The sequence below is a fragment of the Sturnira hondurensis genome, unplaced genomic scaffold (genome assembly GCF_014824575.4).
Source record: "Sturnira hondurensis isolate 20B ecotype Veracruz unplaced genomic scaffold, ASM1482457v3 Scaffold0000880, whole genome shotgun sequence".
Lineage (NCBI taxonomy): Eukaryota > Metazoa > Chordata > Mammalia > Chiroptera > Phyllostomidae > Sturnira > Sturnira hondurensis.
In genome coordinates this window covers 120,032-132,541 of record NW_028073511.1, presented here as the reverse complement: position 1 = coordinate 132,541, position 12,510 = coordinate 120,032, and the positions used below count along the sequence as shown (strand labels likewise).

The 12,510-nt window shown below is 37.7% G+C and overlaps 1 protein-coding gene across 1 annotated transcript in view; it reads right to left on the bottom strand.

Annotated features, from left to right (window-relative positions):
- The window catches only part of DNAH8 (dynein axonemal heavy chain 8), a 303,075-nt gene that overhangs the window by 191,882 nt on the left and 98,683 nt on the right, over positions 1 to 12,510 (bottom strand). The window contains exons 33-39 of the mRNA XM_037051914.1: positions 12,306 to 12,505; positions 9,436 to 9,589; positions 6,774 to 6,937; positions 5,574 to 5,676; positions 4,628 to 4,732; positions 4,084 to 4,245; positions 1,199 to 1,423 (exon numbers count right to left, since the gene is read on the bottom strand). Coding sequence (XP_036907809.1) covers positions 1,199 to 1,423; positions 4,084 to 4,245; positions 4,628 to 4,732; positions 5,574 to 5,676; positions 6,774 to 6,937; positions 9,436 to 9,589; positions 12,306 to 12,505 — 1,113 coding nt within the window. The remainder of the gene's footprint in view (positions 1 to 1,198; positions 1,424 to 4,083; positions 4,246 to 4,627; positions 4,733 to 5,573; positions 5,677 to 6,773; positions 6,938 to 9,435; positions 9,590 to 12,305; positions 12,506 to 12,510) is intronic.

The following is a 12,510-nucleotide window of genomic DNA, read 5'->3' as shown; positions in this document are numbered from 1 at the left end:
TGTATGGAAAGTAATGCCTTGCCCAGCCCTTAAATTTAAAACAATTTTCTTCCATGAGACTTCAGTTTTAAGAGTCAGTGAGGATTCACAGATATCACCCTTGAGAGCATACTGTTAGCAAATACAGTACTGGATTCCATAAGAGTTTCTTGAGGTGGGCTTCAGTGAAAGCTACAATGTAAGGGTAATTGCAATTCAGTGAAAGCAATTTCAGTGAAATCAGTAGAAGGCCAAAGAAATAAGGTCTAAATGTGCTTGATGATTAGCTTGATCCAGAGATAAATACTAGAGCCATGTTTTCGCTCTGGGAATCTTGTTGAAAAGCAGATTCTGATTCAGTACATTGGGGAAGGAGTAGTGGGGGGAATGCTAGAGATTCGGCTTTTCTAACAAGCTCTCAGAAGATGCCAATGCAACTGGTTGGAATACAATACTTTGAGAAGTGAGGATCTAGATTCCAGGGGAATAGACTGCATGTCCTTCAATCTAGTATAACTTATCTGATCAGAACTTTTGATAGAAGTTTGAAACAGATTGTCTGTGATCATGTTTTCTAAAAAAGGGTCCAAAGTTGCATGAATTATGTGTCTTTAATAAAGAAAAGTAGTGCCTTTAAGATGAATAAAATATAAAATAAAACAATGCTAAAGACAAAGATAATAGTCAAATGTTGGTATATCAAAACCTCCTGGAGCCCCTCAAGGCCATTGGTTACTGAAGGTTCTATTTCCAAAGATAATTCAAATACTACTCCTCTCAGCCGCATCCTACAAAACCTTGTCCAAATCAAGCCCATGATGCCCTGTTGGACACCATCAGTTAAGACAAATATCCATGAGAGTTCTGTGAAGCTTGATTCTATTTGATCTGGGCTTCCTTCCCAATCAGCCCATCATAACTCATGACCAATCTCACCCAAATTGTATCACGTCCCTGTTATTTGGTTTAATTAAACAATTAGTTCACATCACATCAGCTGACTTTAGACTTTCAGAATGGCAAATGTGAATATACATACATGTTGTTTAAACCACCAAATGTAGATATTTGCAGATGTAGTGTATATGTAGACAGTTGTGAAAAAGAACCATGTAGAAGTTAGAGGATATGTATAACACTTAATTTCCCATTACTAGGAGCACTAAATTATTAGCTAGTATACTATGTTACTTTACATTAAGAAAAAAAGATACTTTACCAAGTCATCAAAAATATCTCTCTGATGCACATGAATAGTAATTAGAGTTTCAAATTTCACTCTTTCAAACTTGCTTAGGTCATGTGTTGTCTGACTAATGAGGAGATTTAGAATATCCAAAAATTTCTGGTTGGTTATTTGCATAATTTTTCTGTCATCTTTTGCGTTATTTAAAGCCTCTTCTGAATCATGTGTCCATAGCATCTGAAGTCCCAGAAGCCCAACCTACAAATCCAGCAGACAAATAAGTCAAATGTTTAAAACACATCCTGTAATAAAATTTGGTGGTCACTTACTTACTCACATGACGGTAAACAGGGTTTCACTCATTTTTAACTAAAAAAGGGACATGCATTTCTCCACTCCTAAAAATAGCTTTCTAAATGTTACTTTGAAACTTTTTAAAAAGATATGCCGCCTATCTCCTTTCTTGACCTCCACTCTCTCTAATATCCGTATCTTTATCTACACCAACTTTTCTATCTACATATTATCTGAGGAGGGAGAGACAGAAAGTGAAAAGGGAGAAGCATGTCCTTTGTCTCCTGATGAAGGCAAAAAGGAAACCATGAGTGAATACCCCCTCACCTGCAATATCTACCCCAGGTAAGGGAGTAAAAGTGATCAGAATATCCCTCACCATCACCTCTCTGATGCGGCACCTGTCCCCTTGAGAGCACTTGTTCATCTGCAGAGTTAAGCGACCAACACAAAATCATTGGGACCGAAAAGGAACCCCACGTGTGGCAGAGGAGTGGGAGCGGCGTGAGTGACATGGCATTTGATGTGGGTAAATAGAAATAAAACCCTCTCCTAATCCCTGCCTCCTCAGGAACTTCGATACTTTTCCCTGCTAGAACAAAGCAGGCCAACTACAGGCAAACTACAGGCCAATCCTGGGTCTCTAGCTAAATGAAAAGGTGAAGCTAAATGAAAGCACCTGGCTAAGGTGAGCAACAGAATGTGGAGGAAATGGCCAGTGTCAGGCAGATCCCAATAGCAAGCAGATTCTGACCCTGATGGCAGCAGAAGACGGCATGGCATTACTTTAGGGAAAACAGAAAAACAAGACAGAAACAGCAGTGTAAGGCTGTCTGATTTAAAGACAAACAGACCACAGACCCTGAAAAATCACTGCATAGACTACTATGCAGTGATTCTATATTCTAAAAACTTATTTTAAAAATGACTACCCTGAGTCATCATGAAAAGTCTAAATTATGTTTAATTTAAGAAGGCGGGGGACTTAATGATAAAAACTGTGAACATGTCTCATTAAAATAAAAAAACAAAGTAAGAATGCTCATTCTTTTCAATATTACTTGATGACTGTAATAGGCACATTAAAAAACACTGAAAGGGAATACACTAAATATTTATAGCCATCATTTCCAAGTGGTAAAAATATGGGAAATTTTTATTTTCACTGTCATAGTTTCCAAAAGTTTGCATCGCATTTATAACCTTAGGAATGTGTTTTAGAAGAAAGCAGAAATTTGAAACAAACTTAAATAAAACCTTAAATTTATATTGTAGTCAACAAATTTCAGTTCTTCAAAAAAGTTGCTCTAAAGACTAATGTATATAGTGAACAAATATATATTGAATATATACTCATTACTCTTTAAAACAAATTTCCCAAGGAACTAAAATTTGCCCACTTCAATAGTAAGATTTTTACTTAACATTTCACTTCCTTATTTGTGTATATATATGTTTATATGCACGCTAAAGATAATCCTTAAAGCTAGTCAACTCTCCTGCTATTTCCCATTCAACCTGACAATTGCTTTGAACTTGCTCTTCAACTGTTGCACCTTTAATGCTAACTCCTCTGTCTAAACTAGACAGAGCTTCTTCTTCAAAATATACAGGGTGATCAGCCTCTCCTGGGAGAAGTAAACTATGTTGATTTAGTCCAAGGAGCTATTTTCTCAGCTTTTGAAATAAAGTATTTTATAAAGACTTATCAGCAAGTTAATAATGCTAATAAAAATGTTAAAGCTTGCCAAGGATATTGTACATTATTTTAAAATCACAATATTGAAGTATTCCCTCCAAAGGTGTTGATTCTGTATCTGTACTTGTGCCATTTGGATAAATAATTTCACATTACTTCAGCTATCTCTGCTCTGTGTGCAGCAATTCAGAATTTGGAGTGCAGGTTGGCAGGTGCAGATGGAGAAGAAATATGGTTTGGGCAAAAACTGCCTACATTTTCCCCGAATATCTCGTCTTCTACCCCATACTGTCTCTGACCCAGACAGTCATCACTTGTCATTTATCCTGGCTGAAAATGTAAAGAAACTACTGGAATTTTCTATATCTGGTGTTAATAATAGTTGGCACATTACAATGCACCTCTAAGAGCCAAAGGACTAGAAAGCGGGAACACCTGCTCCAACCCCAGCCTCTTTCAAGGTCTTCTCTCCTTCAAAAGTTAGTCACATGAGGAGTCCTTCTTTAACAGATTTGCCAATGTTTAATCACTTGAAGGGAAAATAAGCAAAAAGCAAGATGGATTTTGTTTCGGGAAAAGATATGCTCATTCCATTCATATATACCCACACCCATATCTGTATCAGTGTCTATATCTACCTATGTTTTTATATATAAGATGAAATTTTCCATAAGTGGTTTTAGTCTCAGTGTATATCCTTAATGATGAGAGAACAGTGGCAAATCCTCTTCTAGGGGGATGGGATGGGTGGGCCTAGAGTGACGTCAGTGCACGAGCAGGTGGTTGGGAGCTGAGGGGGGGTAGGGTTCCCTAACTAGTTCAAAGCTACAACAGCCTCCACACCACCTGGCTGATTGCCTCCTGAGTATCCTTTCCCCTTATTTCCAGTTCTTACAACCATTGTTTAAAAGCTGTGTGTTCTCACCTGTGCTGGAAAGTGACTGAGGAAAGGTAAGAGCTGAAATCCCGAATCACTGATTTGATAGAATGCAGATCGAATTATGTTATGCAATGATGACATCTGCATTTTTAACAATTCCAGAAGCCAAATCTCTACAGGACCTTTGGCCATAACAGGATTATCCAACTAAAAAATATATGACAAATACATTACAAATTGATAATAATTTGGGGTTTTTACAAATTTCATATACTTGATAAATCATAGTTCCTCCATGCAAAGCCAATGGTCTTACATTTATTTTTCAATATTTAAAATAAGTAAAATCAACTAATACTATAGGTAGAAGACACTATAAAGATCATCTGGTCTAAAACTTTCATCTCAAAGAGGATAAAATGAGTCTCAGACAAGTTAAATGGATTATTCAAACCAGTCTGTAACAAAGGGCTACCAAACTAGAAAGCAAGTCCACCCCACCTCCCTTTTTTCATAAGAGAATTGCATCCTCCTCGACCTAAATTTTTAAAGAAATCCTAATAACAAAAGCTTAACCAAGTTAAATTACAATAATTTTTTCTCCTTCTCTTGATATAACAGCCAGGATACGATCGTATTCTTTCGCATGAAATGTCACCTCATTTATGTTGTCAGATACCGCAGGGAGATGTGGCTGTAAAAAGCACACGACAAAGAAAAAACATCACACATTAGCCTAAACAGAAAGCCACTGAGATGTTTTTAAAGGCCTTAACATTGTTAATCTCTGTAAGAGCTTAAGAATTTACTTCATTGTTTCAAAAAGAAAAAAGAGACTGTCCCTCCCCAGCTCTGTCCACTTTCTCTCATCTCCACCTCTGCCTTACACAGCTTTTACTTCTCTCTTTCCTCATCCCCACAACTTCCTGGAACCAAGAGGGAAGATATTATTAGCAGTTCCCTAGATTCCCAAACCAGAACTGGCCCAGGGGATGGGTGTTTCAGTGCCTCCCATGGCCAGTTCTCCATAGTTTCTCTCTTCCTATGGCAAGTATTGCCTTGGAAAGTGGCTACAAGCATTTGAGAAGTATTCTTGATGGAAAAAAGGACAAATCAAAACCACTAGCTCTACTTGATCTAAGAATATTTAGATTAAACACTTATAATAATGAATTACATTTAGTAAGCACGCAAAGCATGCTGGATGTTTCTCAATGTATTACCTCACATAATCTTTATGGCAATCCTATGAGATGGGAACCATTAATGTTCTGGTTTTACAGATGAGAAAATTAAGGTGCATGAAAATTAAGAAGCTGGCAAAGATCACCCAGCTGGTGAGTGGCATAATCAATGACCCTTGCCCCAGGTCAATGGGCTCCAAATACACACACAAAAAGGACATTTTATAATCAACATTATTTTTAATACTCTTCTTTCCTGCATCCACTTTCAAATGGTAACTTCATTTTTGTCACCCATTATGTATGCTGTGGGAAAATAAGAGGTTTAGGTAGTAGATACTTAGATTATACCTGTATGGTATGGGAATCACTGGCTTGTCCAAGAATTTCCAGCAGAACTGGATCGGATACAAAGAAGAATCTTGGAAATAGTAATCGCTTCTTCTCCAAATACCTTTAAATAAAGTCACGTTACCAAATGATATTTTTCTGAATTATTTATTTAATTTTAGCCAAGATACAATCACTGAACTGGTTCAATAAGATAATAACAAACACCTATAGTCATTTCCCGTTTGCCTCTGAAATGTTTTGTTAAAACCAAAGTCCATGCTTCACCATGTACGTGACTTGGGAAAACGAAAGAAAACAAGAAAGGGATTCAGAGCAAGGCTGCCCCATCTACCACCTTTCTCCTGTGCCCTAAGAGTATTGTGAATCTCCTAGTATGCCTTAAATCCAGGGTGAACATACAATCTATCCACAAACCAGCACGTTTCAAGTGAAAGCAGGGACAACTAACCATTAAGCTAAGATGGAGCACAAACTTAGACAAAACAGGATATACGTTCACCCTATTTCACATAGAAACAGAATGAACTGCTTTTTAAGAAAATTATCTGTGAATCTGTCTGGTGAATTGTTCTCTTAGTGGCATGCATATCCTTAGTCCATGCCAGTGTTGGGCCAAATGGAAGCCCCATAAAAGACAGGTCCCCATCCTGTTCCTTAGAATCTGTGAATGTAAGCTTAACTGGAAAAAGGGTTGTTACACATGTGTTGAAGTTAAGGATCTCAAGAAAAAATCATCCTGGATTATCCAGATAAGACCTAACTTCAACATGTACTCATAAGAGACACAAGAAGAAAAAAATGTGAATTCTGAGATAGAGATCGGAATTATTTAGCCCCAGGCCAAGAACTCCTATAGCCACCAGAAGCTGGAAGAAAGAAGGAAAGATTCTCCGTAAGAGCCTTCAGAAGATGCTGACACCTTGAATTCAGACTTCTGGCTTCCAGTACTGAGAAAACAAATGTCTGTTGTTTGAAGTCACCCAGTTTGTGGTAATTTGTTACAGCAGACCTACAAAATTAATACAATGCTTTAACTCACCCACCCCTAAAATGAAGGTATCTTTCTTTGCAGAAAAATTAAATTTATGTGAAATGTTAAATTCCTATCACCACTCCCACCATCACTGCCAAACCAGAAATGTATGAACCTGTTTGAGATAACCCCAGTGCATATAAAATAATTAAACCCTTACTGACCCTGTCAGTGACTTCTGACATACTTCCAGCTGTTCATGCAAATGAGGTAGCAGTTGCCCCATGGTTTCGTCTCCAACACAGCAACTGATCACATTGGGATTCTCATGAGCTCGCTGCATTATCTTCACCCATGACTTGTCAATATTCTGAAAACGTTTTGCTTCCTAAAAACAAATTCATAGTCAATAAAAAATTAGCATTTGGATGCTTGAATAAAGAAAAAGTATTCACTTTGGAATTTCCTAAAAAACTTATTCTTCAAATAAGCTTCTATTACTTTCAGTCTGCATAATTTTTATTGTTTATGCTATTACTGTTGTCCCCACTACTATTCCCTTTTCCCATCTCCACCCAGACCCTCCTTCTCCCTTCTCTCAGTCAATCCCCATATGGTTGTCCATGTCCATGGGTCCCTTCACCATCTTTCATCCAGTCTCCTACTCCCACCCTGAAGAGCTATCAGTCTTTTCCATGTATCTATGCTTTTGTTTCTATTTTGTTTGTTAGTTTATTGTGTTCATTAGATTCCATATATAAGTGCAATCATGTGGTATTTGTCTTTCACTGACTGGCATAATAGTCTCCGGGTACATCTGTGCTGTTGTAAAAGATAAAAGGTCCTTCTTTTTCACTGCTGCATAGTATTTCACTAGAGAAATGTACCATAGCTTTTTCCCACTCATCTACTGATGGGCACTTCGGCTGTTTCCAGATCTTGGTTATTGAAAATAGTGCTGCTATGATGATAGAGGTACATATATATTTTTTGTATTTGTGTTTTGGAATTCTAGCCTCAGCAATCATGAGAAAGAAGAACAAAGGTAGAGATATAATACCTGATATCAAACTATACTATAAGACCACTGTAATCCAAATAGCCTGGTAATGGCATTAGAGCAGACATACTGATCAGACATATTGAGAACAGACATATTGATCAAAGATATAGAACAGATCCGAGAAGTAACCCATGCCTTTATGGTCAACTGACATATGACAAAAGTTTCAGGCTACATAATTTAAAGGGGCAATTATGTTTTCATTTGACTTAATTCCAAAGTCGCAAAACTCCTTATTGAAATACTGATTTATCACAATAGTTGATCACTTGTTTTCTTACATTAATACATTTTCCAAAGTGCCACACGATTAATTTGCAAAGCCATCAACTTCAAGCTCAAATCTAGTCTTTCAGAACTTTCGGTGTTTTGCTTTAAAGAGAAAACTGAAGAAGCATGAAAATAATTTGGTCTTAAGATCCTTGGAATAATTACAACTCAGTAATACCCCGGGGGAAAAAAAGAAGAAAACAGTAAAAACCCCAATGCTTAACATTTTTGCAAATAAAAATTTTCTTTTTACTATGGATGATAGTAAGCTTTGCATTCAATTACAAAAATGGCATATTGGCATAACCTAGAAATTGGCATAATCTTCATTTAAAAAATTTTAAATGTAATTTCCTGACAAGAAAGAAAAGACTTATTTTTAAAATGTGTTATAAAGGAAAATCCATCACTTTCAAATCTTACCCTTGATTTTTAATCTCTATAGAGTCTGTTTGTGGGTGTGGAAGTTGAGAAAGAGCAGACTTAATTTTATAATAGGCACATTACCTTCTCAGAATAAAGCTATTAGTGAGTTATTGGCATTTATTTAAAAGGCTCCAATAGAGTTCTTTTAACAATTTTGTTACGTGCTTCTAAGGCAGAAGTTCTGTGCCCATGGTATATTTCTGATCTACCATTTGTGGAGTTGGTAACAGTTAATTGCACTCACAGAATACAAATTAATTTTAATTCTATTCTTAGTGGGATATTATAAGGTTAACTCTTGGGAGAGATGAGCTGCTATAAATTTTTTAGATTATATATTTTATATATTTTATTTTTCACAGCTCTATCATAAACTTTTATTTTATTCTTGCTTATTCTATTACAGTTGTCCTAATTTTTCCCCCTTTGTCCTCCTTCATCCCACCCCATCCCCTGCTCCCACAGTCTATCCCCACTCCATTGTCCTATAATTTAACAATACCATACCTCGATGTATCTCACATACTCAAACAACCTGAAGACTTCTTCAGTTTGAAAATATATGGGTTTTTTCTTCCTGCACATGTAAATCAAAGGTCACTTAGAAGCCCTAGCTAACGTGGCTGAGCACTGGCCTGGGAACTCAGGGGTCCCAGTTCAATTCCCAGTCAGGGCACATGTCTGAGATGCAGGCCTGGTCCCAGACTGGGGCATGCAAGAGGCAACCCATTGACATTTCTCTCACACATCAATGTTTCTTTCCCTCTTTCTCCCTCCCTCCCCTCTCTCTAAAAAATAAAGACTTTTTAAAAAGTCACTTAGGAAAAAATTATTTTGGAAAGGGCCAGAAGGTAAATATTTCAGGCTTTACAAGCTATATAGTCTCTGTTATAACTACTCAACCCTGCTGTTGTAATGCTACAGCCTTTAAAAAGAACAAAAATGAATGGAAATGTCTGTGTTCCAATAAAACTTTATTTACAAAAACATGCAAGTGAGCCATAGTTTGCCAATCCCTGGTGTAAATAACCAAAATATGAACATATGTCCCTGTGAAGACTTTTACAGAGACATATGGACAACACACACCAAATTATTCTATCAGTAGTTACAAAAACCACATTTACCTGAGGCAGCTGTTTGGCAATATCTCCACCTACAAAGACAGCTTCAAGATAAACCCAAAGATTCTGCACTACTAGCCACTCTTCAATTATATCTGAGGAAGTGGACAATTTATACACCCAATTCTGTATATTTTTTTTAAATGGAGCATTGTATCTAAAAAGAATGAGAAAATGTTACATTTCAATGATGATTCAGAAGATAGTATAGTGTAACAAAGTAAATTATAGGAGAAACATTCCTTTGAAAATAAACATTTTTTTCCCTAAAGGGCAGTCATTAGTACATTTCAACAATGAGATTGTTGCTTTATTATAAATAAGAATCTTACAGTGATTTCTCTTATCATTTCCATGTATTAGTTAATCAATAGGAAAATGGGCCAAGTTTTATGCCACAGAGGTCAAGAAAAAAAATTGTGCTGGTTGCTTCTGGGAGTAAAGGGAAAACAAGGAACAAAATGGTGTTCCAAGACTTTTATGAGCCAAATCCAAGTAGGGACCACATATGAGAATAACACGTATTTGTTACTATTATGTGGAACTACTACCACGAAGCCAGGGTTAAGTTTGAGGTCTGATGTCCACTTGCAGATGTGTTCTTCCTGCCCAGCAACTACTAACTCCACCAGGCACTATGCCTAGATTCTACAGTGCTAGAGATCCAAGACAGATACCCCAAAATAGCACGGTCCCTGTTTTATGACCATCAATCAGGGTTAGTGGTAGGGTTTATGGCACAACAGAGAAAGAAAAGTGAAAGTGGATGCCATGAGGAAGTCATGGGAAGCTACCTGGTAAGGACTGAATTACCTGCAGCTAGATTAAAAAACTAACTTCAGCTTGGAGCAATGTCAAGGAGTTTTGATATGGTGTAGTGGCGTGTCTTAGTGAGTAGCACACAATGACTAGGGTCTTAAACTTTCCTTGACCCAGGACAGGGTGACTTCAAGGTGCTCATATACAAAATGGAGTTCTCCTGGGTACAGTGCCTAAATTCTGATGTCTGAGTTCTCTGGAAGTCTTGTTGTGTATAGATGTAAAAGAGAAGTTGCATGAAAATTGATCCTAGGAGGTAGGTGCGTTGTTCAGGCAATAAGAGGCATTTTTCTCAACACTCATTATATACTGGCCATCTGGCCACTGGTTTACAGCTAAAAGGCAGTCAACATGCTAAAAGCATCTTCAAAGTCAAGACATGCAAATCATTTCAGGGAATTAAAACTCCTGAAAATATTTTGGGCCAAAAGTGGTCTTATTCATAGGAAAAAATAAGAGTTACCTTTGGTGATATGTAAGTTCCCAACATGAAAAAGAAAGATCTGGAATAAACAGCACACCATTTCCGTCCTTTGGCTAGATACCTGCATTGCACAGCTCGGCATGGAGGAACCTGCCAGAACTGATAGGAATACCCATGGAGCCCCATGAAATCAGGATCCACCAGGAAAGTGTCACACATTCCAGGCAATATCTAGAGTCAAGTCTCACCCGTGGAGATAGACAATTTCCTTCTGAAGTCTCATCCAGGTAGCCCTAGAGATCCAAAAGCCACTGCCTGCTAGAAGATCAGCCTGTGATTAGTTCTGGAAAAAGCTTTCTAGATCTACTGGTGCTGCAAAATTCTCTAGGAGGAGAATATTCTAGAATGTAGTGACTTCTTAGATATCCTTTCACTCTTTCTTAGCAGGGCCTCAACAGTGATTTTACTAGTACTATCAATACGTACTATACTAATCAGGTTACATACAAGTTAAGTTTATAAGAAATAAATACCCTTCAAATCCAGAATTTCTTGGCCACAGATACTGGTCAGGTTAATCTATAGTAATTCTTCAAGAGGTTATCATCCAGGAAATCAGAATGGTGAAATTTGCAGTGAACTCTGGGAAAATGGAAACCTGTGAAGTCTAGGAACCCCTGAACATTGTATGGTCACCTTTGCTAGGATTATTCAGATTCTAAAAGCTAAAGGTGCACCCTACAATCTTAACCCCAGTAAATTCAATCCTGAACTCCCCAGACTAGGGGCTGTGTGGATTAATACATTATCCAAATACAAGACTACCTCTGGGGCCAGAGGTCATGTAGGATGTCACTCATTAACCAGTGATCCCAATCTGCAGAAGGGGTACTAGAATCCCCATGCACCCTGTACATTGACTTCTGTTAATGATGGTGCTGTAAATTATTTCTTAGGTGTGTTAAGATAAAGAACAGTTAATTACTATGTAGTCAGCCAGAGGATTAAAGGTGGCTAAAGCCCAGACCAAGGCCTGACAGTATACTCAATCTGAACCTCGTGGGAACTTCCTAAAGCGGCATGAAATCACATCACCTTGGAGACTGTTCAGTAGTCCAATGATGGACAGGTTACCTCATTCAGGCTACAGAGAACCCAGCACAGATATAGCCATGTTTCACACATTTGAAAAAATGCAAATCAGTAAGTGCCTAGCCCCTAATGGTATATTCCGTTCATGTGTGGCCAGCATGCTTCCCTGGGACACTGGGTAAACAGTTGAGCAGGTCTAGCCAAAGAGGGCAATGATGACAACTCAGAGAAATGAAACAGAGAGAAAACAAAATGAAGAGGTCATCTCAGTGGGGAATCAAGATATTCAAGAGATAAGTGTTAATTTGAGGGAGAATAATTATGGGGACCATCAAAAAATAGGAAGGGTAGATGAGTACCATGAAAGAGAGAGGGAGGCCATGATTATTAGGGAGAAAAGGTAGTTCAAAGAAGGACAGATAAGAGTTAGCACTTTAGGTCAGAATCATGTTTTGGTGCAATTGCAAAACTGGGCTTTACCTACTATTTTATAACCCTACAAACAAAATAAAACCTCCACCCCAAATTATAAAATTACCTGTTGCTTAGTAAGGAACCTAAGACCATTAAACTATCCTCCATCAAGGTGATAATTTCTCCTGATTCACTTCCTTTGAGCAGGAGCTCTCCCTTTCCCTTAAACGCTGCAAAACTCAGGTTCTGGTTGGTCCAGTTATCAATAACCAGGGCCAGCTTGGCTTCAATATCCTTCTCCTTAATAGCAGAGATGCAAATATCCTTCA